General features: G+C 38.8%; 1 protein-coding gene across 1 annotated transcript in view; it reads right to left on the bottom strand.

Moving 5' to 3' along the window:
* Window positions 1-18,763, bottom strand: part of LOC137620693 (protein mono-ADP-ribosyltransferase PARP3-like) — a 307,977-nt gene that overhangs the window by 10,581 nt on the left and 278,633 nt on the right. The window contains exon 9 of the mRNA XM_068351043.1: window positions 13,724-13,893. Coding sequence (XP_068207144.1) covers window positions 13,724-13,893 — 170 coding nt within the window. The remainder of the gene's footprint in view (window positions 1-13,723; window positions 13,894-18,763) is intronic.

The raw sequence follows: 18,763 nt of genomic DNA, 5'->3' as shown, positions 1-18,763 counted from the left end.
CTGCTGGGCAGGTGACTGACCGACCGCAAACAGGTGAGAAATGTGGGGCATTTGTGTTTTCTGACACGTGACATTATGATTAATATAAAAGCCCACACTTGACATATAATAATGAATCATACATAAAAATGAAGGGCAGATGATTCTGCACCTAATGCATAAACAATATTTACAGGGTATTTACAGAGAATATATACAAAGCTGAAAAGTACGCAACAAGCGTTGTAGGACGTTGTCCTTACAATACTAACAAATGTAGTGCCCAACCACTTAGAAGTATAGACTCTACCTGCTTAATGCTAGAAATTTTCAATTGGATCATGCCACTTACTCCCCAGAGAGGTATCTTGCAGCCCCACATCAAACATTTATTTACCAAACGAACCACAGAGAATACGGTACAAGATCACCTAAAAGAAATTCCTATGACCCACAATGCGTAGGCTTGTTAGCAACTCATAAGCCGAGCTACAAACTGGCTTAAGTGTGGGCAAACCTGTGAGGAATTGCATTACCAATTAGACTTCCTCTTTCTCTACAACATAGTGAAATAATTGCACCCAGAGACTTCCCACCATCGAGTCAAATACCTGTTCATTGCCTTTATCACAAGACACACACAGACTGATACACTATGGCCAAATGAGCATCACTTTCTCTATCTGGACCTAGGAGGATGACCTTGTATGATTTGGCTTTGTATGTTTTATTGTGATGACACATATCTAGACATGGTTGACGGCTGCCCTACCACTACTGGTTTGCGGACTTTGTACTAATCGTAGGACATCCAATACCTATAATGATCTACCTGGACCTAGCATAATTTAGGTAACAGGCAACTAAAGGCAATCTGTAAATAGATTAACCATTATGTGAAGTTAAAATGTTTAAACTAATTATCTATCTTTCAATACAATACATGGCCCCTGTGGCCGCGGGGGCATAAAAACAATTAGAATAGCGCCAACGTATCCCTGCGTGTCGTAAGAGGCAACTAAAAGGGACGGGACGAGGGGGCTGGGAACCCCCTCTCCTGTATTATAATCCTGTGACACATCAAAGAGGTGGAGCTGGGGGGAGAGTGACTGCTCCCTGCACTCTAGTTTTGGGGTGTTTGAATGTGTGTGGATGTAGTACAATGGAGAGTAAAAGATGTGAGATTGGAAGTATGTTTAGGAATAAAAGGATGGATATATTGGCTTTGTGTGAGACAAAGATAAAAGGGAAAGGTGAAGTGATGTTTGGTGAAATGTCTGGTAGAGTGTCTGGGATTGAAAGGGGAAGAGCAAGAGAAGGTGTGGCTTTATTGTTGAGTGAATGGATGACAGGTAAAGTAGTGGAATGGAAGGAGATATCATCTAGGTTAATGTGGGTAAGGGTTTGGTTGGGTAGGGAACGTTGGGCTTTTGTCAGTGCGTATGGGCCAGGTTGTGAGAAAAGAAGAAGAGTGGAATGAGTTCTGGAATGAATTAACTACGTGTGTAGAAGGACTGGGTAGAAGGAATTATGTAGTTGTCATGAGGGACTTAAATGCTAGAGTGGGCGCTGGAGAGGTAGAAGGTGTCATTGGGAAGTATGGCATACCAGGTGAAAATGAGAGTGGTGAGAGACTGGTAGATATGTGTGTTGAGCAAGAGATGGTGATAAGTTCTAGCTTTTTCAAAAATAAAGATAAAAACAAGTATACATGGGTAAGAGTGGCAAATGGAAGTGTGTTAGAAAGGGCGTTAATGGATTGTGTTGATAACTAAAAGAATGTTTGGAAGATTGAAAGACTTGCACGTGTTTAGGGGTATGGCTAACGGTATGTCTGATCATTTTTTGGTGGAAGGAAAATTAGTTGTAGCAAAAGAGTGGGGGAATAGAGTAGGTGGATGTAAAAGGGAGCTAGTGAGGGTTGAAGAGCTAATAAAACCGGGGGTAAAAAATAAATATCAAGAAAGGTTGAAAATGGCATATGACGAAGTGAAAAGAAGAGAAACTGGTAATTTAGAGGAGGAGTGGAAGTTAGTAAAAGAAAATTTTGTTGGGGTTGCAAGTGATGTGTGTGGCAAGAAGTTTGTTGGAGGCAGCATGAGGAAGGGCAGTGAATGGTGGAATGAAGGAATGAAGGTAAAAGTGGAAAAGAAAAAGAGGGTCTTTGAAGAATGGCTGCAGAGTAATAGTGTACAGAAGTATGAAAGATATAGAGAAAAATGTGGAAGTAAAGCGCAAGGTGAGGCAAAGAGGGCCGCTGGCCTGAGGTGGGGTCAGGGATTGGGTCATTCATATGAAGAGAATAAGTAGTAGTTTTGGAAAGAAGTGAAGAGAGTAAGGAAGGCTGGTTCAAGAATTGAAGAGACAGTGAAAGATGGAAATGGAAGATTGTTAAAAGGAGAGGAGGAAAGGAAAAGGTGGGCGGAATATTTTGAAAGTTTACTGAATGTTGAGGATAATAGGGAGGCAGATATAATTGCTGTTCCAGGTGTTGAAGTGCCGGTGATGGGAGATGAGAATGAGAGAGAGATTACAAGAGAGGATGTGAGGAGAGCACTAGATGAAATGAGAGTAGGAAAAGCATCTGGTATGGATGGTGTGAGAGCTAAGATGTTGAGACTGTACTTGAATGGTTGGCGAGATTGTTTAATGTGTGTTTTGTGTTTTCAATGGTACCAGTAGGTTGGGTTTGTGCGTGAATTGTACCTCTATATAAGGGTAGGGGAGATGTGCACAAGTGTTGCAATTCAAGGGGTATTAGTTTGTTGAGTGTAGTTGGAAAAGTGTATGGTAGAGTACTGATTAATAGGATTAAGGATAAAACAGAGAATGCAATCTTAGAAGTACAGGGTGGTTTTAGAAGAGGTAGGGGTTGTATGAATCAGATTTTTACAGTTAGGCAGATATGCAAGAAATATTTAGCAAAAGGTAAGGAGGCGTATGTTGCGTTTATGGATCTAGAGAAAGCGTTTGATAAGAGTTGATAGGGAAGCAGTGTGGAATATGATGAGGTTATATGGAGTTGGTGGAAGGTTGTTCCAAGCAGTGAAAAGTTTCTACAAAGGTAGTAAAGCATGTGTTAGGATAGGAAATGAAGTGAGCGATTGGTTTCCGGTGAGAGTGGGGCTGAGACAGGGATGTGTGATGTCGCCGTGGTTGTTTAACTTGTATGTTGATGGAGTGGTGAGAGGGTGAGAGTAAATGCTCGAGTGCTTGGACGAGGATTGAAACTGGTAGACGAGAATGACCATGAATGGGAGGTAAATCAGTTGTTGTTTGCGGATGATACTGTACTGGTTGCAGACGCGAAGAGAAGCTTGGCCGATTAGTGACAGAATTTGGAAGGGTGTGTGAGAGAAGGAAGTTGAGAGTTAATGTGGGTAAGAGTAAGGTTATGAGATGTACGAGAAGGGAAGGTGGTGCGAGGTTGAATGTCATGTTGAATGGAGAGTTACTTGAGGAGGTGGATCAGTTTAAGTACTTGGGGTCTGTTGTTGCAGCAAATGGTGGAGTGGAAGCAGATGTACGTCAGAGAGTGAATGAAGGTTGCAAAGTGTTGGGGGCAGTTAAGGGAGTAGTAAAAAATAGAGGGTTGGGCATGAATGTAAAGAGAGTTTTGTATGAGAAAGTGATTGTACCAACTGTGATGTATGGATCGGAGTTGTGGGGAATGAAAGTGACGGAGAGACAGAAATTGAATGTGTTTGAGATGAAGTGTCTAAGGAGTATGGCTGGTGTATCTCGAGTAGATAGGGTTAGGAACGAAGTAGTGAGGGTGAGAACGGGTGTAAGAAATGAGTTAGTAGCTAGAGTGGATATGAATGTGTTGAGGTGGTTTAGCCATGTTGAGAGAATGGAAAATGGCTGTCTGCTAAAGGTGATGAATGCAAGAGTTGATGGGAGAAGTACAAGAGGAAGGCCAAGGTTTGGGTGGATGGATGGGGTGAAGAAAGCTCTGGGTGATAGGAGGATAGATCTGAGAGAGGCAAGAGAGCGTGCTAGAAATAGGAATGAATGACGAGCGATTGTGACGCAGTTCCGGTAGGCCCTGCTGCTTCCTCCTATGCCTTGGATGACAGCGGAGGTAGCAGCAGTAGGGGATTCAGCGTTATGAAGCTTCATCTGTGGTGGATAACGGGGGAGGGTGGGCTGTGGCACCCTAGCAGTATCATCCGAACCCGGTTAAGTCCCTTGTCAGGCTGGGAGGAACGTAGAGAGAAGAGGTCCCCTTTTTTGTTTCATTTGTTCTATGTCGGCTAACCCCCAAAATTGGGGGAAGTGCCTTGGTATATGTATGTATGTACATGCCAAATGGATTACAAGAAAATCATTAAGTTCTTTGTTAAAATAATCTGTAAGTTCCATGTTGACTGGTAATAAGGTAGAAAACAGACTAGCTTGGCAATAGCCCGTTTAGTCAGGTAAAAAGCTTATACACTAGATATGAACTTGGAATACTAGCCTTACTCTGCAATTGAGATAATTTATAGCAATTAGTCAAAATCAACTGCAGCATGTCCCTTGTAGTTTATTTGGCTTTAATAAATATGTTATCTTAAAAAAATAATCTAAAATTAAACTTTTATGAATTTATTCAAAAACTTTTTACTACACTCTTCCAAACGACTACCTACTACATACGGAAACTGATGTCTGAGATAGAATGGTTCAGTAAAGTCAGTAAAGCAAGTGAGATACTAAACCCTAAATTTACCTTATTGGAGAAAAGAATGAAATGGGTTAATGGTCAAACTTACAAGAGAACAATGCAGCAAGCCATTCAAACAAGATACAATCAAACTATTGAATCTTTCAACAAAGAAGAACTATTAGTCCAAGCGAATCATATGCAGTTTCACACTAACCAGAAAACATTAGATTTTAAGAGCAGTTATTTTACAAGTTGAGGAATAAAATATCTAGATTAATATTTTGATGAGCAAGGGATAAATAGCAGTTTAGATGTACTTACTTTAATGAGAGGAGATAGCAGAATTCAGGCAACCATCTTGGTCTTCAGCCTTACAAAGAGCAGATAGAAATTTGGGTGATAATTATGTTGCAGAAGGGCAAACGTATATAAGAATTTGAGACTCTGTGAAAGGTTTTTGAACCTTGGATAAACTGTGTACCACTAGAACCTTTACCAAATGGTGTAGATGAGCAACTAGGATTTTACCCACAAATAACCATGAGAGAAACTAGACTCTATACGGTGCAGAAAGCAATAAAAACCATTTTTGAAGAAACACAGTAATCATGACCATCAGAGCCGTATATGGAAGTTAGGTTAGTGTAAGCAACTGGGCAGGCAAGTCAAACTTACCACCCACTACATTAGGATTGCAGACCTCTGAGAATGAAAAAAAACCATGAAATAAGTTAAAACCCAAACAGCTCATCACTAACTTGGCTGGTAAGCATATATTGGCATGATATAATCATTATCAACTCAACAAAAAACTATTTTTCTCCCAGTAATTATCCTTGAACCAAGATTCTTTTTTCCCTCAGCCATTATGAGCAACGGACAGCAGTCGTTCCGTCTACAATGCAGAAGCTTTACTGCTGTGCAGTGTATACTCTCAGGTTCAATAAACTAACTCGAAGCATAAATCCTAAGAGGATTCGCGAACCATTGCACTCCTCAAAACGGTTATTTAAAACCCAGGAATTTCCCTGTGCAGAAATGCTAACCAATCAAGTTGTTATTAAATTGAAATGCAATAAACACTTCCCACATTCTTGAAGGGGAGATAAACGTCTTGATGAAACAAACTTCGACGGAGAAAACTGAAGAATGGGAAACTCTTAGCGTGTTACTCATCAATAATTGATAAGACTGCCTCATTACTTTACTCTAGCCATGTATCTTTTAAAAGAAAAGAAAAAGGATTTTTTTTTTTAATTTTTTGGAGAATACGTCAATAAACCGATTCTGGGGAAAGCAATATGAACACCAGAGGAGATCATAGAAATAAAAAAACATGCTTTACAAAAGTATACTAGCAATGCCAAGACTTTGGTATATCATCAACATCACTATCACTGTTATCATTAATAACAATCAATTATAATATTCTTACAAAACTAGTTAAAAAGTAGTTTAATAGACTTCATTTACTAAAATGATAAGAAATAAAGAGCTATTTGTAAAAGTCTATAATAAACCAACAAATATATGTTTTAATTATCAAGTTTTTTCACAAGAACCATCGGTCATAATTATTGTCTCAATTGTCCCAGGATTAAGAGTGTTTTATTTATTGAACAGAAAAGATTATACAAAACACAAAATAAAATAAAAATTCTGGGATTCATTGAAGGAAATGAAAAGATTCCATATATTAATAACGTTAAAAAAGGATGCAGTACTAATATATAGCAATAAAATAAATATCCCCAGGAAAATGAGAAACTAGAACATCTATTCAGTTATTTGTTGATGAAGCTGTACGAGAAGTGAATGCTCGAATGCTTGGTCGAGGATTGAAACTGATAAGACAAGAGTGATCATGAGTGGGAGGTGAATCAGTAAACCGACCACACCGTATGATCACTAATTCCTTCAAGATTTACACAAAGAGAAAACAACTCTGAGAAAAGTAAAGGCTGAGCCAGTGTTGGACTACAAAGTACAATAAGGAGATTAAGAAATTGCAAATGTGTATCTTTAAAATAACAAATATAACTTAAATTCACCTATCTATTAATCAAATACATATGCACCAAACAGGACAACCAAAAACTTTCCTGCATCTAATAAAAATATCTATAACAATCAAATTTATATTGCAGGGCATATGATAGCAAAAGACTGAACTTACACATTACATAATAAAGATTAATCAGATACACTCGTCCACAAAACTAAAAAAAAAAAAAAAAATGCCAGGGAGATACTACTCCACTAATAATCAACTTTCTTATTAGCTAGAATAAAATTGGACAGTTGGATACCTGAATGCAACCCCACTGAGGAGTAAATGTCCCAGTGATTATAAAAATCATCTATCACTCATTTATACATTATTGTCCACAGATTAAACAATCTTAGAAATAGAAGTCTTTCTTATTTATGTACAAACGAACAACAGAGGCGCCTGGACACGAAATGGGCCACCAAAAGAGGTAGAATTGGTAAGAAGGAGCCAGTTTAACACTTCCCAAGCACGTCTGTTGTGCGGGCGATGATAGATGACTATCCAAGAAAATGCGCATGAAAGCTCCAGCCTATGTCAGCGATGACCAACAACTGACACGAGGATGTGCACATACGTAATCTTGGCCAGTGTACCAAAGAACCAATTCTGATGCGCATCCATGACTGTTGTGTGTATTGTAGTGTAGTCGCTGATGTGACTCATTCAAAGTTAGTGAGTGTCAGTGTACTGTGTAGCTTGTGTCACTACCTCAGTGTGTCATGCATGCGATAGTACAGTAATGCTTTACACGAAATTATTCCGTTCAGGAGTGGCTTTCGTTTCGTGAAAATTTTGTTACGAATCACATTTTACATGTAAATTTCCTAATTTGTTCCAAACCCTACAAAAACACCACATTAAATTTTATAATAAAGCTACCGTATAACCACAACGAAATACTGTACAGCCAAATACATTTGAACCATTCAATATACCTACACTAACTGTTAATACCTGTAAATTGAGTAGTTATAAGAACATAATGCAATAATACAATACATACAGTATTTTTACAAAATATACAGTACCACAAGTACTGTACTATCATAGTTACCCCTACTATAGAAAGATACATTTTCTATTGTGTAACTCGTTTTTCTTCATATTTTCTATGGGTGACTAATTTATTCTTGGCCTGTCAGGCAAATCTCTTCTTATTATGAAATATTTTTTGCAATGTGAGTCATAAAAATCTTCACATCTCGTTTTGCAGCGTGAAAATTTCATAAGCAGATTCTTTCTTGAAGAGAGGTATGACTATATTGCCTGTTTACTGGTCTTGTGTATAACCTATAGAAGTAAGAAATCACAATGGCCATGAACAAGATACAGTGCCTAGTGCCCAGAAGTGATTATGAAACCACAGATTCGAGCGAGGCTATTATCATGGCAGCAATTATGAACAGGCACAAACCACGTGTGCCTATGATGCGGCTGCCTAGAACTGGACACAGAACGGCAAGGTACAGAAATAAAAATGGCTCGCTGTGTTGGCAGCTGGCACCAGAAAGGAGTGGGGGTTATTTCTTGACCCGATGAGATGAATATCGTAAGGGGATGAGCCTTGAAGGCGACGACATTGTGTTGCAGCTCCTAGAGTTGTGTGAAGAGGAACTCCGAATGGACCTCACCAGTGCGGCAGGGAGGAGCATGGCCAGAGAAATTGAAGAAGCCATCCATGATTTGATGAAGGCCATTGCTGTTTTGGGGGAGAACACCATAGTGGTGACAGCCACGCTACTAGGTATGTACAAAGGCTGCGTGTATCCAGTGCAATAATTCCACTCTCGCATCAAGGCACAGGCTAACACAGGCAAGTACTGTACTCCAGGAAATGTGCATGCGGCCTAGGCGTCAACTTCATAGAGGAGATATTCCGGGATATCCTTGAGAAGTGGATTGCTGTCCAAGGCATCCAGCTCAAACCTCCTCAGCAACCAGAGACAAAACATGTCACTGCAGGAGATGAACAAATTTATCAAGGCAAAGGAGTCTGGGAAACAATTAGCCTCTCGGCTGCTGGACACCCATAAAGTGGAGGCAGTCACCAGCACATACTGTATCAAGAAGTCCAATTCTCTACGATGGGCCAGGTAACTGAATGCACACTTAACCTGGATCACCAACTTTAAAACAATCATTGTGACAGTTGGCTCTGATGAATTTCCCAACAATAGCCGTACCTCAATCTTAAACTTAAGTGTCGCTAAGCAGGAGTACTGTGCTCTCAGGTTAAGATTGGACCAATGTGTCAAGCCATGGCACTGCCAGCCATGCACAGCTAATCCTCATCATCAATCAAGTTATAGTATCTTCACAGGTGAGTATACATAATTTAATTTAAGTTTGAGTTTCAAAAGTGTTTATGAGTGTATTATTTTCACGAAGAAAAAAAAAAAAAAACCTATTTTTGGGGGTGGTGCTGTGTGGTCTCTATGGACTTTCCTGTAAAGGATAAAAAAGGAATTGAATGTGTCAAAAGAATAAATATTGTCTCCCCTTCTCAGGGGCAGTGTTTCTACATGCAAAGGATGGACTCAAGTGTGTATACAAGAGATGCTGAGTTCAGGCACTATAGAACTTGGACAGTGCACAACTAATGCTGAAATCTTCGGGCTATTGATGACATGTCATCACCGAGAAACATCACTACTACTGGAGACAAAATTACTTGTGCCAAGCTGCCATTGTGGCAACGTAAATGTTAGGTGTTAACAGAGGCGAGTTGAATGCAGGTAACCTTTATTCAACAGATAACAAGCTTATATACAACCACTTGTCATATAATTCCAAACTAACTAAAACATGAGATAGCAAATTTAAACAGGCTGGCCTATTATCAGTGTAGGAGAGAGCATGGAATAAGAAAAGCAGTAGCATTACATTGTACGAGAGTGTATGAAACATGTGGTATACCATCTTCTATACTTAAAGAGAGAATCAACTGTCCCCCTTCCCTACACAAGGCAACGGAGGAGGGGGGGTTTTAGAGACCACTCAGCAACTCCGAAAATAGGTTTTACCATTGTCAAAACTACTTTTTGGTGGTCAATGCACAAGGTGACTGCAGTAACTTTCATTCAACAGATAACGAGGTCATATACAAGCACTTGCGAGCAAGAATGTCACAAAATTTCAAACTAAATCATGAGATAGCAAGCTTAAACAGGTTGGTCTATTACCAGTGTAGGAGAGAGCGAGGGATAAGAAAAGCAGTAGCATTACATTGTATAAACGTGCATGAAACACAAGTCTGGTACATCATCTTCATCTTCTAGACTGGAAGTGAGAATCAAATGTCCCCCTTCCCTACACAAGGCTAGGGAGGAGGGAGGGTTTTAGAGACACCAGCAGCTCCCAATAATAGGTTTTACCATTGTCAAAACTACTTTTTGGTGGTCAATTAGCTGTGAAGTCTCCAAGGACTAATACAAGAGATATAACTGACTAGACTTGTACTCTCAAGGAAAACTGTCTATAAGCAAACAAATAGGTCTGACAATCACCTCATAAAGGAAAACTCTGGAGAGGAAGGTAGATGCTTGTCATTATGCTTCTACTGAGAGATCTAATTTGTGACTCCCTTCTATCCAATTTCATCTTCTTGGAGTCACGAACGAGTCGAGATGGTTCTGGATGTCCTGAAAAGGCATATTAAAAACACAAAATGCCAACGAGAGCAATTTGTCTCCCATTGTGGGTTTGTAGGGATGGAGAGAGGATCAGCTTTATTGATAAGGGAAGTCATTGGAATATGGAGCAACTCCGTTGAAAGGGACTTGTTGGACTGGGTACTGAAATGGACTACTTTCTGAGCATGTGCATCTCTGCAAGTATAATTACAGGATAGGCATTGAACAGCAGTTACGTTAAGGCTATAATACTGTATAAGGGTTTCACATAAGATCACCCCACGACCTGGATAGAACCTTTGTTGTGGTCCATGGCCTAAGAATTTTTATGCAACAACCAGGTAACGACCTGGTTTTCTTGAAATCCCTTCTGAGTCACTCATCTCTATATCTAATTAAGGTCTTTCAACCTGTTCTTCAAAACTGGATGGACTATGAAGCAAACTGAAGGTCCAATACCTTCTTCAGTTACCATCTAGACTCTAGATGGTAGAGAGTAGCAAGACCGGAGAAAGAAATTGACCTACAATTGATTTGTGCACCAGTGGCAAAATTCTTTTGTCTCTACTCCAACTCAACAGTAGGGCAAATAGACAATTATCTGAACTCCCTGTAACCAGAAGAGTTGATCACTGATTTTTCTAGTTTTGTGAAGGTTCTTGGGGCAATTTTGATGCTGAAAAGAATCACTTTGAACTTGTATGAACTCTTCCCTAGCAGAAACCCTTAGTAAGATAGGATGTGGGAAGCAATTGGGACATGGTAATAAGAATGCATTAGATCTATAGCACAGATCTAAGACACTCATTGTAGTAATTGGCAAACATGTGTGATGGTCCTCTTGGATGCATTGCATATGACGTGTCGAGGACCACTATCCTCTTAGGTATGCCCTAGAATTATTAGGAACAAATTTTTTCTGCAACTTTTTTTAAGCTTTTTGCTTTAAAAAGTGGTCCCATACCAGGTTTTTGGTCTGATAAAATGGGACTGTGAGGTAATTTAGATATCCATGTGACCAACCCCAACCTTGTGAGACTATGTTTTGTCCCGACCAAGAGATAGTCCAACGATCTTGAAAATGATTGAGGTGACCTTAACCTGATTTTATTCATGGATGAGGTCCTCTGCCACTGCATGGCTGACAAGTATCCAGGTTTCTCCAGGTTTGCCTTTATTTGTCTTTTTCCTCAGAAAACATCACTAAGATTGGGACTCTACCTAACCAAGAAGATTTTTCTATCTCTGCTACTCTAGAGGAATGTCCAAGAAGAGTTATTTGGTTTGCCACTGTCTTCCCTAACACTGAAGAATCAATCAAACTGTTGTCTAGAGGAAAATCACCAGCCTTTGAGACAGTGGCAGGCTTGTACATCATCAGTATACCTCATTAGGTTTAAGCTGGGACAGTACTAAGGGTTGGATCCTTAATTTGTTTACGTGATTACAGGAACTTAGCAAAATATTTATATTCTACATCATTGAATTGAAGTTCAAAGACGCGCATCAAAAATGTTTGATTCACAAAAAAAAAAAAAAAAAAAAAAATCTTGTGCTAAATGCAAGGGACCACCAATAGGTTCACTTCCTTAAAATCCATGAGAGCCATTGCTTATTCCCCCATCATCAAACCCATTAGACTTTTATCAGAACATGACACACCACGGGAGTTTTCTTCTGACCACAAAAACACTAAGGTCCAGCCACTGCCAGGTCAATAGGCTGGAACAAAGGAGTGGACGAAGTGCAGAAACTACCATAGAGGATGCAAGCTGACTGAATCCAGGAGGAACAGTAACCTGCCTAGCAGAATCCTAGGCTGGAACCAACCTAGCAAGCTGACTGAAACCCCAGGGGAGCACCCAAAAGTTGCCTCCCAGTGAAGACGTCAGTCTCATCTGAGGACACCTAGAGTAAGGCCCCTTATTCTTCAGGGTCTATATCATCCTCTGACACTAAAATTACCACTTGGAGTGGGATCTGGTCTACCCTGACCCTTCTACCAAAACTCCTTACTGATGAATATAATGCTGTTGGGCAGATGAACTCCCAGAATTCTTTACTTGGTAAATACTGAGCAGAATCTGCAATCTTGGCAAATTCTTTGACTCCTGTAAAAGGAGATATGGCACTTCCTCTCTAACCTGCTGCTTATGGACCCTTATCTTGGGCAGAACGAACCCACTGTCATAAGAAAGGGCAGTTTAAAGTAAGCAAAGGCCTGCTCCAACATGCAAAATGGTCACTATGCAAGTGACGCTGTTGTGTACCATTTATGGGTAGCTGGAATATTACAAGGGCTTTGGCTACATTTGACCTTGATTTCATTAATATGCAATATAAATTTCACAGTTGAAAAAAGCAAATTTACTAGTATTTCTACAGTAAGGAGAGGAGTCTATCTTGTCAGGTGTCCCATAGACCAAAGGCCTTACTGATATTAAGGTTTTAGGCTCGGGTATGACTAAATCCTTCCTGTAACTATCAAGTAGATAGTCGCCCCTTGAAGGGTAAGGGAAGAAAGCCATAATTTAATGAGGTAGTAGGTTAGCCAGGGCATCAACCACTCATTGAGATACTACCGGTAGAGTGTTATTGGGTTCTTTGACTGGCCAGACAGTATTAATTGGATCCCTATCTATAGTTACTGCTCATTTTTCCTTTACCTACGCGTACATCGAATAGTTTGGCCTATACTTTCTCCATTCTACTCCGTCCTCATACACCTGACAACGCCGAAATTACTAAACAATTCTTCGCTCAAAGGGTTAACTACTGCAAAGTAATTGTTCAGTGGCTATTTTCCTCTTGGTAAGGGTAGAAGAGATGCTTTAGCTATGGTAAGCAGCTCTTCTAGGAGGACACTCCAAAATCAAACCATTCTTCTCTAATCTTGGTCTTGCACTGTTTTGGGTTAGAGTGCTCTTACTTGAGGGTACACTCGGGCACACTGTTCTATGTTTTTTATCATCCTCTTGTTGTCTGTTGAAGTTTTTATAATTTATATATGAAAAATATAATTTAATGGTTTTACATTTCTTTAAATATTATATTTTAATTGTTCATTTCTTCTCTTGTAGTTTGTATATTTCCTAGTTTCCTTTACTCACAGGGCTATTTTTCCCCGTTTGGAGCCCTTGGGCTTATAACATCCTGCTTTTCCTTACAATCCTAACTACCACCTCCCATCCCCACCTATCCTATCCCCTTATACTGTAGTTGCGTAGCTTGGAAATGTAATTGCTGCTCATAGCAATTGGTTTTATATTTACAAGATCCCAACCTATAAGCATATATGCATCTGACTTTGTTCTATTTCGAATCCCTCAAGAGTTTGCAGATGTTTGTCACAAAAAGTAACTCCTGAATTTTGCAACTTTAACCCATTTTCAAAAGTAAATCACTTACCATACCAAGAGCTCTTAGCATGCTCTGATGCAAAGTAAATGCCACGGCCAACCAGGCCACCAGAGTGAGGCATAATCCTCAGACCAGCTTTCAAGATGGCTGCTACTACAGCAACATTAGTGCCGTGCCACAGAAGTTTGCGATGTTTGATATCCTCGTGTGCACTGAACCTGTTAAGAAAATACATGTCAAGATGAAATAATTAACACAGTAATATTTCTCTTAAGAACAACGAACAATATTCATTATCTTGAAATTCTAAATTACTGTACTCCTATACATCTCACAAAGAAAAAAATTAGGACTGATATAGGATAATTTGGAGGCTAGTAACACTATTTAACATTTATACTATAGTTTCAAAGTATTTCAAGTCAGTATTTAGCCAGATGTTATTGAAAAAACATTAAAACAAAATTTGTTACTTTCATAATAACCTATACTCACGTTGATTCATTGGTTTCTCGACTTTACTGACAAAAATTTCCCATTTTGTTTCCTTTCAATATGCATGACTCTAGTAAAGTAATAAAATACTTTAACAGTTAACAGTAAGAAGTATATCAAATGCCACACCTGTGGATCTTGGCCTTTGTATGATGTTCAAAAAAAATAAGTTGGTATAAATATATTCATAAATACTGACCTTCATCAAAAAAAAATATCTCATCTAAAATCTTTGTCATGATATCAAAACAGTGCCATCTATACCAAGTCCTGCAAGTATTTTATCACATCACTTAAGGTCATCTTAACTTATTTATGCCCACTGGCAGGAAATCCTGCCTCACTATTCTAATGAGATTTGACCCAAGTGTCTACCACAACATTTTCATACTGAAGGTACATGATCACAGAGATCATTCTTATGAATGACCAAAGATCATTAACCTCACCTGACCCAGCTTGGCAGTTGAGCTTTAGTTGACAAAAGAAGATGACTGAGAACCATACCAATCACAAAGAAGCAAACTACAGTATTTCTGTCTAAGTATATCCGATTGCCAATATTTCATTTTCAATATATATGTGTTTATACAGAACTTAGATTTCATATTAGTTATAGAACCATTTCTAGGTAGTAGGCAAAGCGCCAGCCATCCATTGAAGATACTACCGCTAGACAGTACTACATTGGATCCCTCTCTCTATCTCATCTTTCCTTTACCTACACATACACCGAATAGTCTGGCCTATTCTTTCTACATTCTACTCTGTCTTCATACACCTCGCAACACTGAGGTTATGAAACAATTCTTATTCACTCAAGGGGTTAACTACTGCAAATATTGTTCAGTGGCTACTTCCCTCTTGGTAAGGGTAGAAGAGACTCTTTACCTATGGTAAGCAGCTCTTCTAGGAAGAGAACACTCCAATATCCAAACATTATTCTCTAGTCTTGGGTAGTGCCATAGGCACTGTGCCAGGATCTTTAACTGTCTAGAGGTAGAGTTCTCTTGCTTGATGTTACTCTCAGGCACACTATTCTATCTAGTTTTCTCTTCCTCTTGTTTTCCTTGAAATGGTGTGTTGGGCAGGTGGTGGTTTATCAAGAGGTAGTCTTTGTCTTATTTGTTTCTTTATATTCCTCGCACATATTCATTTTCCTAACACTCCTTACTGTCCTCCCTTCAGTTGAAGTGGCTATCATAAAGGGTACTTAACCTTGCATGGTATGTTGGCTCTGGTATGTTGACCAATTTTATCCAACTTTTTATCTCTACACTATGGATTTTATCAATCACTTTATATATATTTCTGTATATATTGTTTTTGTAGAAAATAAGATAAAATTTATCTTATGTTTCTTATTTTTTCTTACTTAAAAAGATCTCTGAAGTTTGTTTAGTAATTAATAGTCCTAATAACGTAAATTGTGTGCTGACAATTAGATTTAAATTCCCGATAAATTGGTCGTATAAAAAACTGTTGACCCATTCAAGACTTTAAAGTAAAATTTAGACTTAGAGTTTTCTTCGAGGTTTATTTGGTAACCTTCGGCAGTTGTTTCCCACCCGCCAACAGCTCACCACTCTCCTTACCAAGGCCTGTGTTTGATAATGAAAACTATTTTAGAAACTTTTACAATGATATTTTTGAGGAATCTTAGTCTCCGCCATTTGCAATTTATGGCCGTCTGTTATTGCCGGTACTCTACAGCTCAGGTTGGCAAGAGGACTTGGCATCTACGGCGAACTCTTCAGGCACATTAAGACGTCTGGTTACTTTGAGGTGGGTGCTAATTGAGATATTAAAGTAATTTTTCTCAACGTCCAAATCACTAGTCCCGTAAAATTAAATCTCGTAACTTATATATTTTTTTACTATCATTATTGTATTCTTTAGAGATCTTTTTAAGCATTATCCCAGTTTACATTCATGACGGCATATTCTTGGCAAGGTTTAAACCATTTATATTTGTTTATCGTGAGTTTGGTTTTTAAGAGTTATGTGGTCTGATTTTGTATTTGTAGTTTTGGATCAATTACGTGGATCTCGTTACATTTATGGTAGTTGTGTTTTTGATAGGTTGTGAGATTCAAAACGATGGGACATGGGTCCAGTGCCATGGACACTGTATCTGGTTGGCATCAATATCTAATCAGTGACATTACTGAGACACTATATCATGATAAATGTTTAAATTTTGCTACTCTATTCATTGTCTCCTGGAGGTTTTCTGTTGCTCCTGTTTTGAATAGTTTTGGTTATTGTTATGCTGTTAGTTTTCAAGTATGATGAATCTTTTTTTATTGCTTTTGATTCTTATCCTGTCTGGAGATATTGATCGAAGTCCAGCACCAGTACGCCCGAGACTTCAGCAGTGTCATCCTTTGCAATATTCGTGGTCTGCAAGCCAATATTCCAAACTTTACAGTTGTGTCAAGACAGTACGGTATTCTTTTATATTAAAAAACTTTGGTTTCTCAAATGAGGCACTCATCTGAGCTTGCTATTACTGGTTTTAAGAAGCCAATAATTTTGAATTGAGATGCCATTCTTAGGACAAGGGGATGGCGGTGTATATTAGGACCGAGTACCCCGCTTCACATTAGTCCTGCTACAAATGTGGATATCAGGAGATTAAGGTAATAAAAGTTTGTGGCAGGTATAAAAATTTCTATGTGTGTTCAATCTACTGGAATCTAGACTAGGAGGACGATTCCAGCTTCGATTGTATTCTTAGCATTATGGCTAAGACACAAGAAGATGGTAGAAAGTCCTCTTTTGTTCATGTTGGTGATTACAAAGCTCATCATTCGGAGAGGTTAAATTCTGTTTCTCCTACTGATCACCATAGCCAAAGAACTTTGGCATAACTCTGAATCAGGCTGTGAGCAAATTATAAGTGAAGCTACTTACAGGTCTGGTAACTGCGTGGACCTACTGTACACCGACTCCCATAGCATTATAGCACTGGTTCTCCAGTTGGGACATCTGATCATGCCTTAATTTCATTAGAAGTGAACTCTGTAAGAGGAGCCTTTGTAGGGTGACGGCCAGATCCCGTAGAAAACGGGAATATTCTGAACTGTGGCCGTCGTTCAAAAACGATTTTGGCGGGAAAAGCTAACTTAAAAAACCCACCTAACCTATGCTAAAAGCTGTATCCTTACCCAGGGGGGCTTCGCCCCCCCGGACCCCCCTTACACAACAGTTTCCTTACCTACGAGTACGACGGGAGAAGCTAACTTAAAAAACCCACCTAACCTATGCTAAAAGCCGTGTCCTTACACAGGGGGGCTGCGCCCCCCCCCCCCTTACACAACATATTTAAGATCCGTAGACCATTTCCAAACGTTTTTATTCTATACAAGATAACAGTCGGAGCGATAATAAGCAAATTAGGACGCTTGGCCGTAGCGCTACAAACTACCCCTGTAAGATTTATACAAAATCTCAAACAGACTGGAATGGCATTTTGAGTGATTTTTTTTTCAACTTGAATTAGTGTCACAATTTTATAATAGTGTTGACCCCGTTTTTTTTTTTTTTTTTTTTTTTTTTTTTTTTTTTAAATGAGAACCTGGTCAACATAATTGATAGGTGCATCCCTTCTCATGGGCTAAAGTACAAAGTGACAAACACATTCTGGTTCAATGAGGATTGTACACGTGCTCATTTGGAGAAGCAGGAGGCCTAGCATTTTTGGAAGGGTAACAGATCAGATTTGACTTGGAATAAATATAGTCAGCTAGGAGCTTTTTCTTAGAAAGTTTATGGTTCACTTGTAAAGGAATATAATACTATATACACAACGTGTTGTTTGGACTAAAAAACAAGCTTTTTGTATATGCATATGATGCTAATCTCTTTCCATCAATTCCATCTCCTGAAAGTAGATCACGGGTTGATGAATCCCTCACTAGAGATCTGCCTAAAATTAGTGCATGGTGCAAATTATGGTGTATGAAGTTGATGACACTTCATCCATACTCATACCTGTCGAATTCAGACCCAAGGGGATAATCAACTTAAGGATAATAGCTTATCAACAAGCTACAATGGTGGAGATGCCTTGATTTTGATTCTAAGTAAAAAAAAAAAAAACTCAATTTAACAGGTCTAGTATAGGAGAACTGATCAACTTTTATCTGTTAGTGGCCACCTGTCGAATTCAGACCCAAGGGGATAATCAACTTAAGGATAATAGCTTAACAACAAGCTACAACGGTGGAGATGCCTTGATTTTGATTCTAAGTAAGAAAAAAACTCAATTTAACAGGTATAAGTATAGGAGAACTGATCAACTTTTATCTGTTTGTGGCCGAGTTGCTAAGTCAATGGAACTTCAGTTTCTTAGGCACGGGTTCAATTCCCTGACAGACCAGAAACTATTATCGTGTTGTTGATTCCCCCTTGGGTCTCTAGTTATGAGGTAGAGATAATCCACATAATTGGAATTGTATAATATACGGCTTATATGAAAATATATGAAAAAAATTTTAAATGTTCAAAATTATGATTAATCATAGCCAAGTATAAACTTAACAACAATATACTTTGGTGGAGATGGGTTGATTTCGATTCTAAGTACAA

This window comes from Palaemon carinicauda, chromosome 2 (genome assembly GCF_036898095.1).
Source record: "Palaemon carinicauda isolate YSFRI2023 chromosome 2, ASM3689809v2, whole genome shotgun sequence".
Classification (NCBI taxonomy): Eukaryota; Metazoa; Arthropoda; class Malacostraca; order Decapoda; family Palaemonidae; genus Palaemon; species Palaemon carinicauda.
This window is presented reverse-complemented; position numbering and strand designations above follow the sequence as displayed.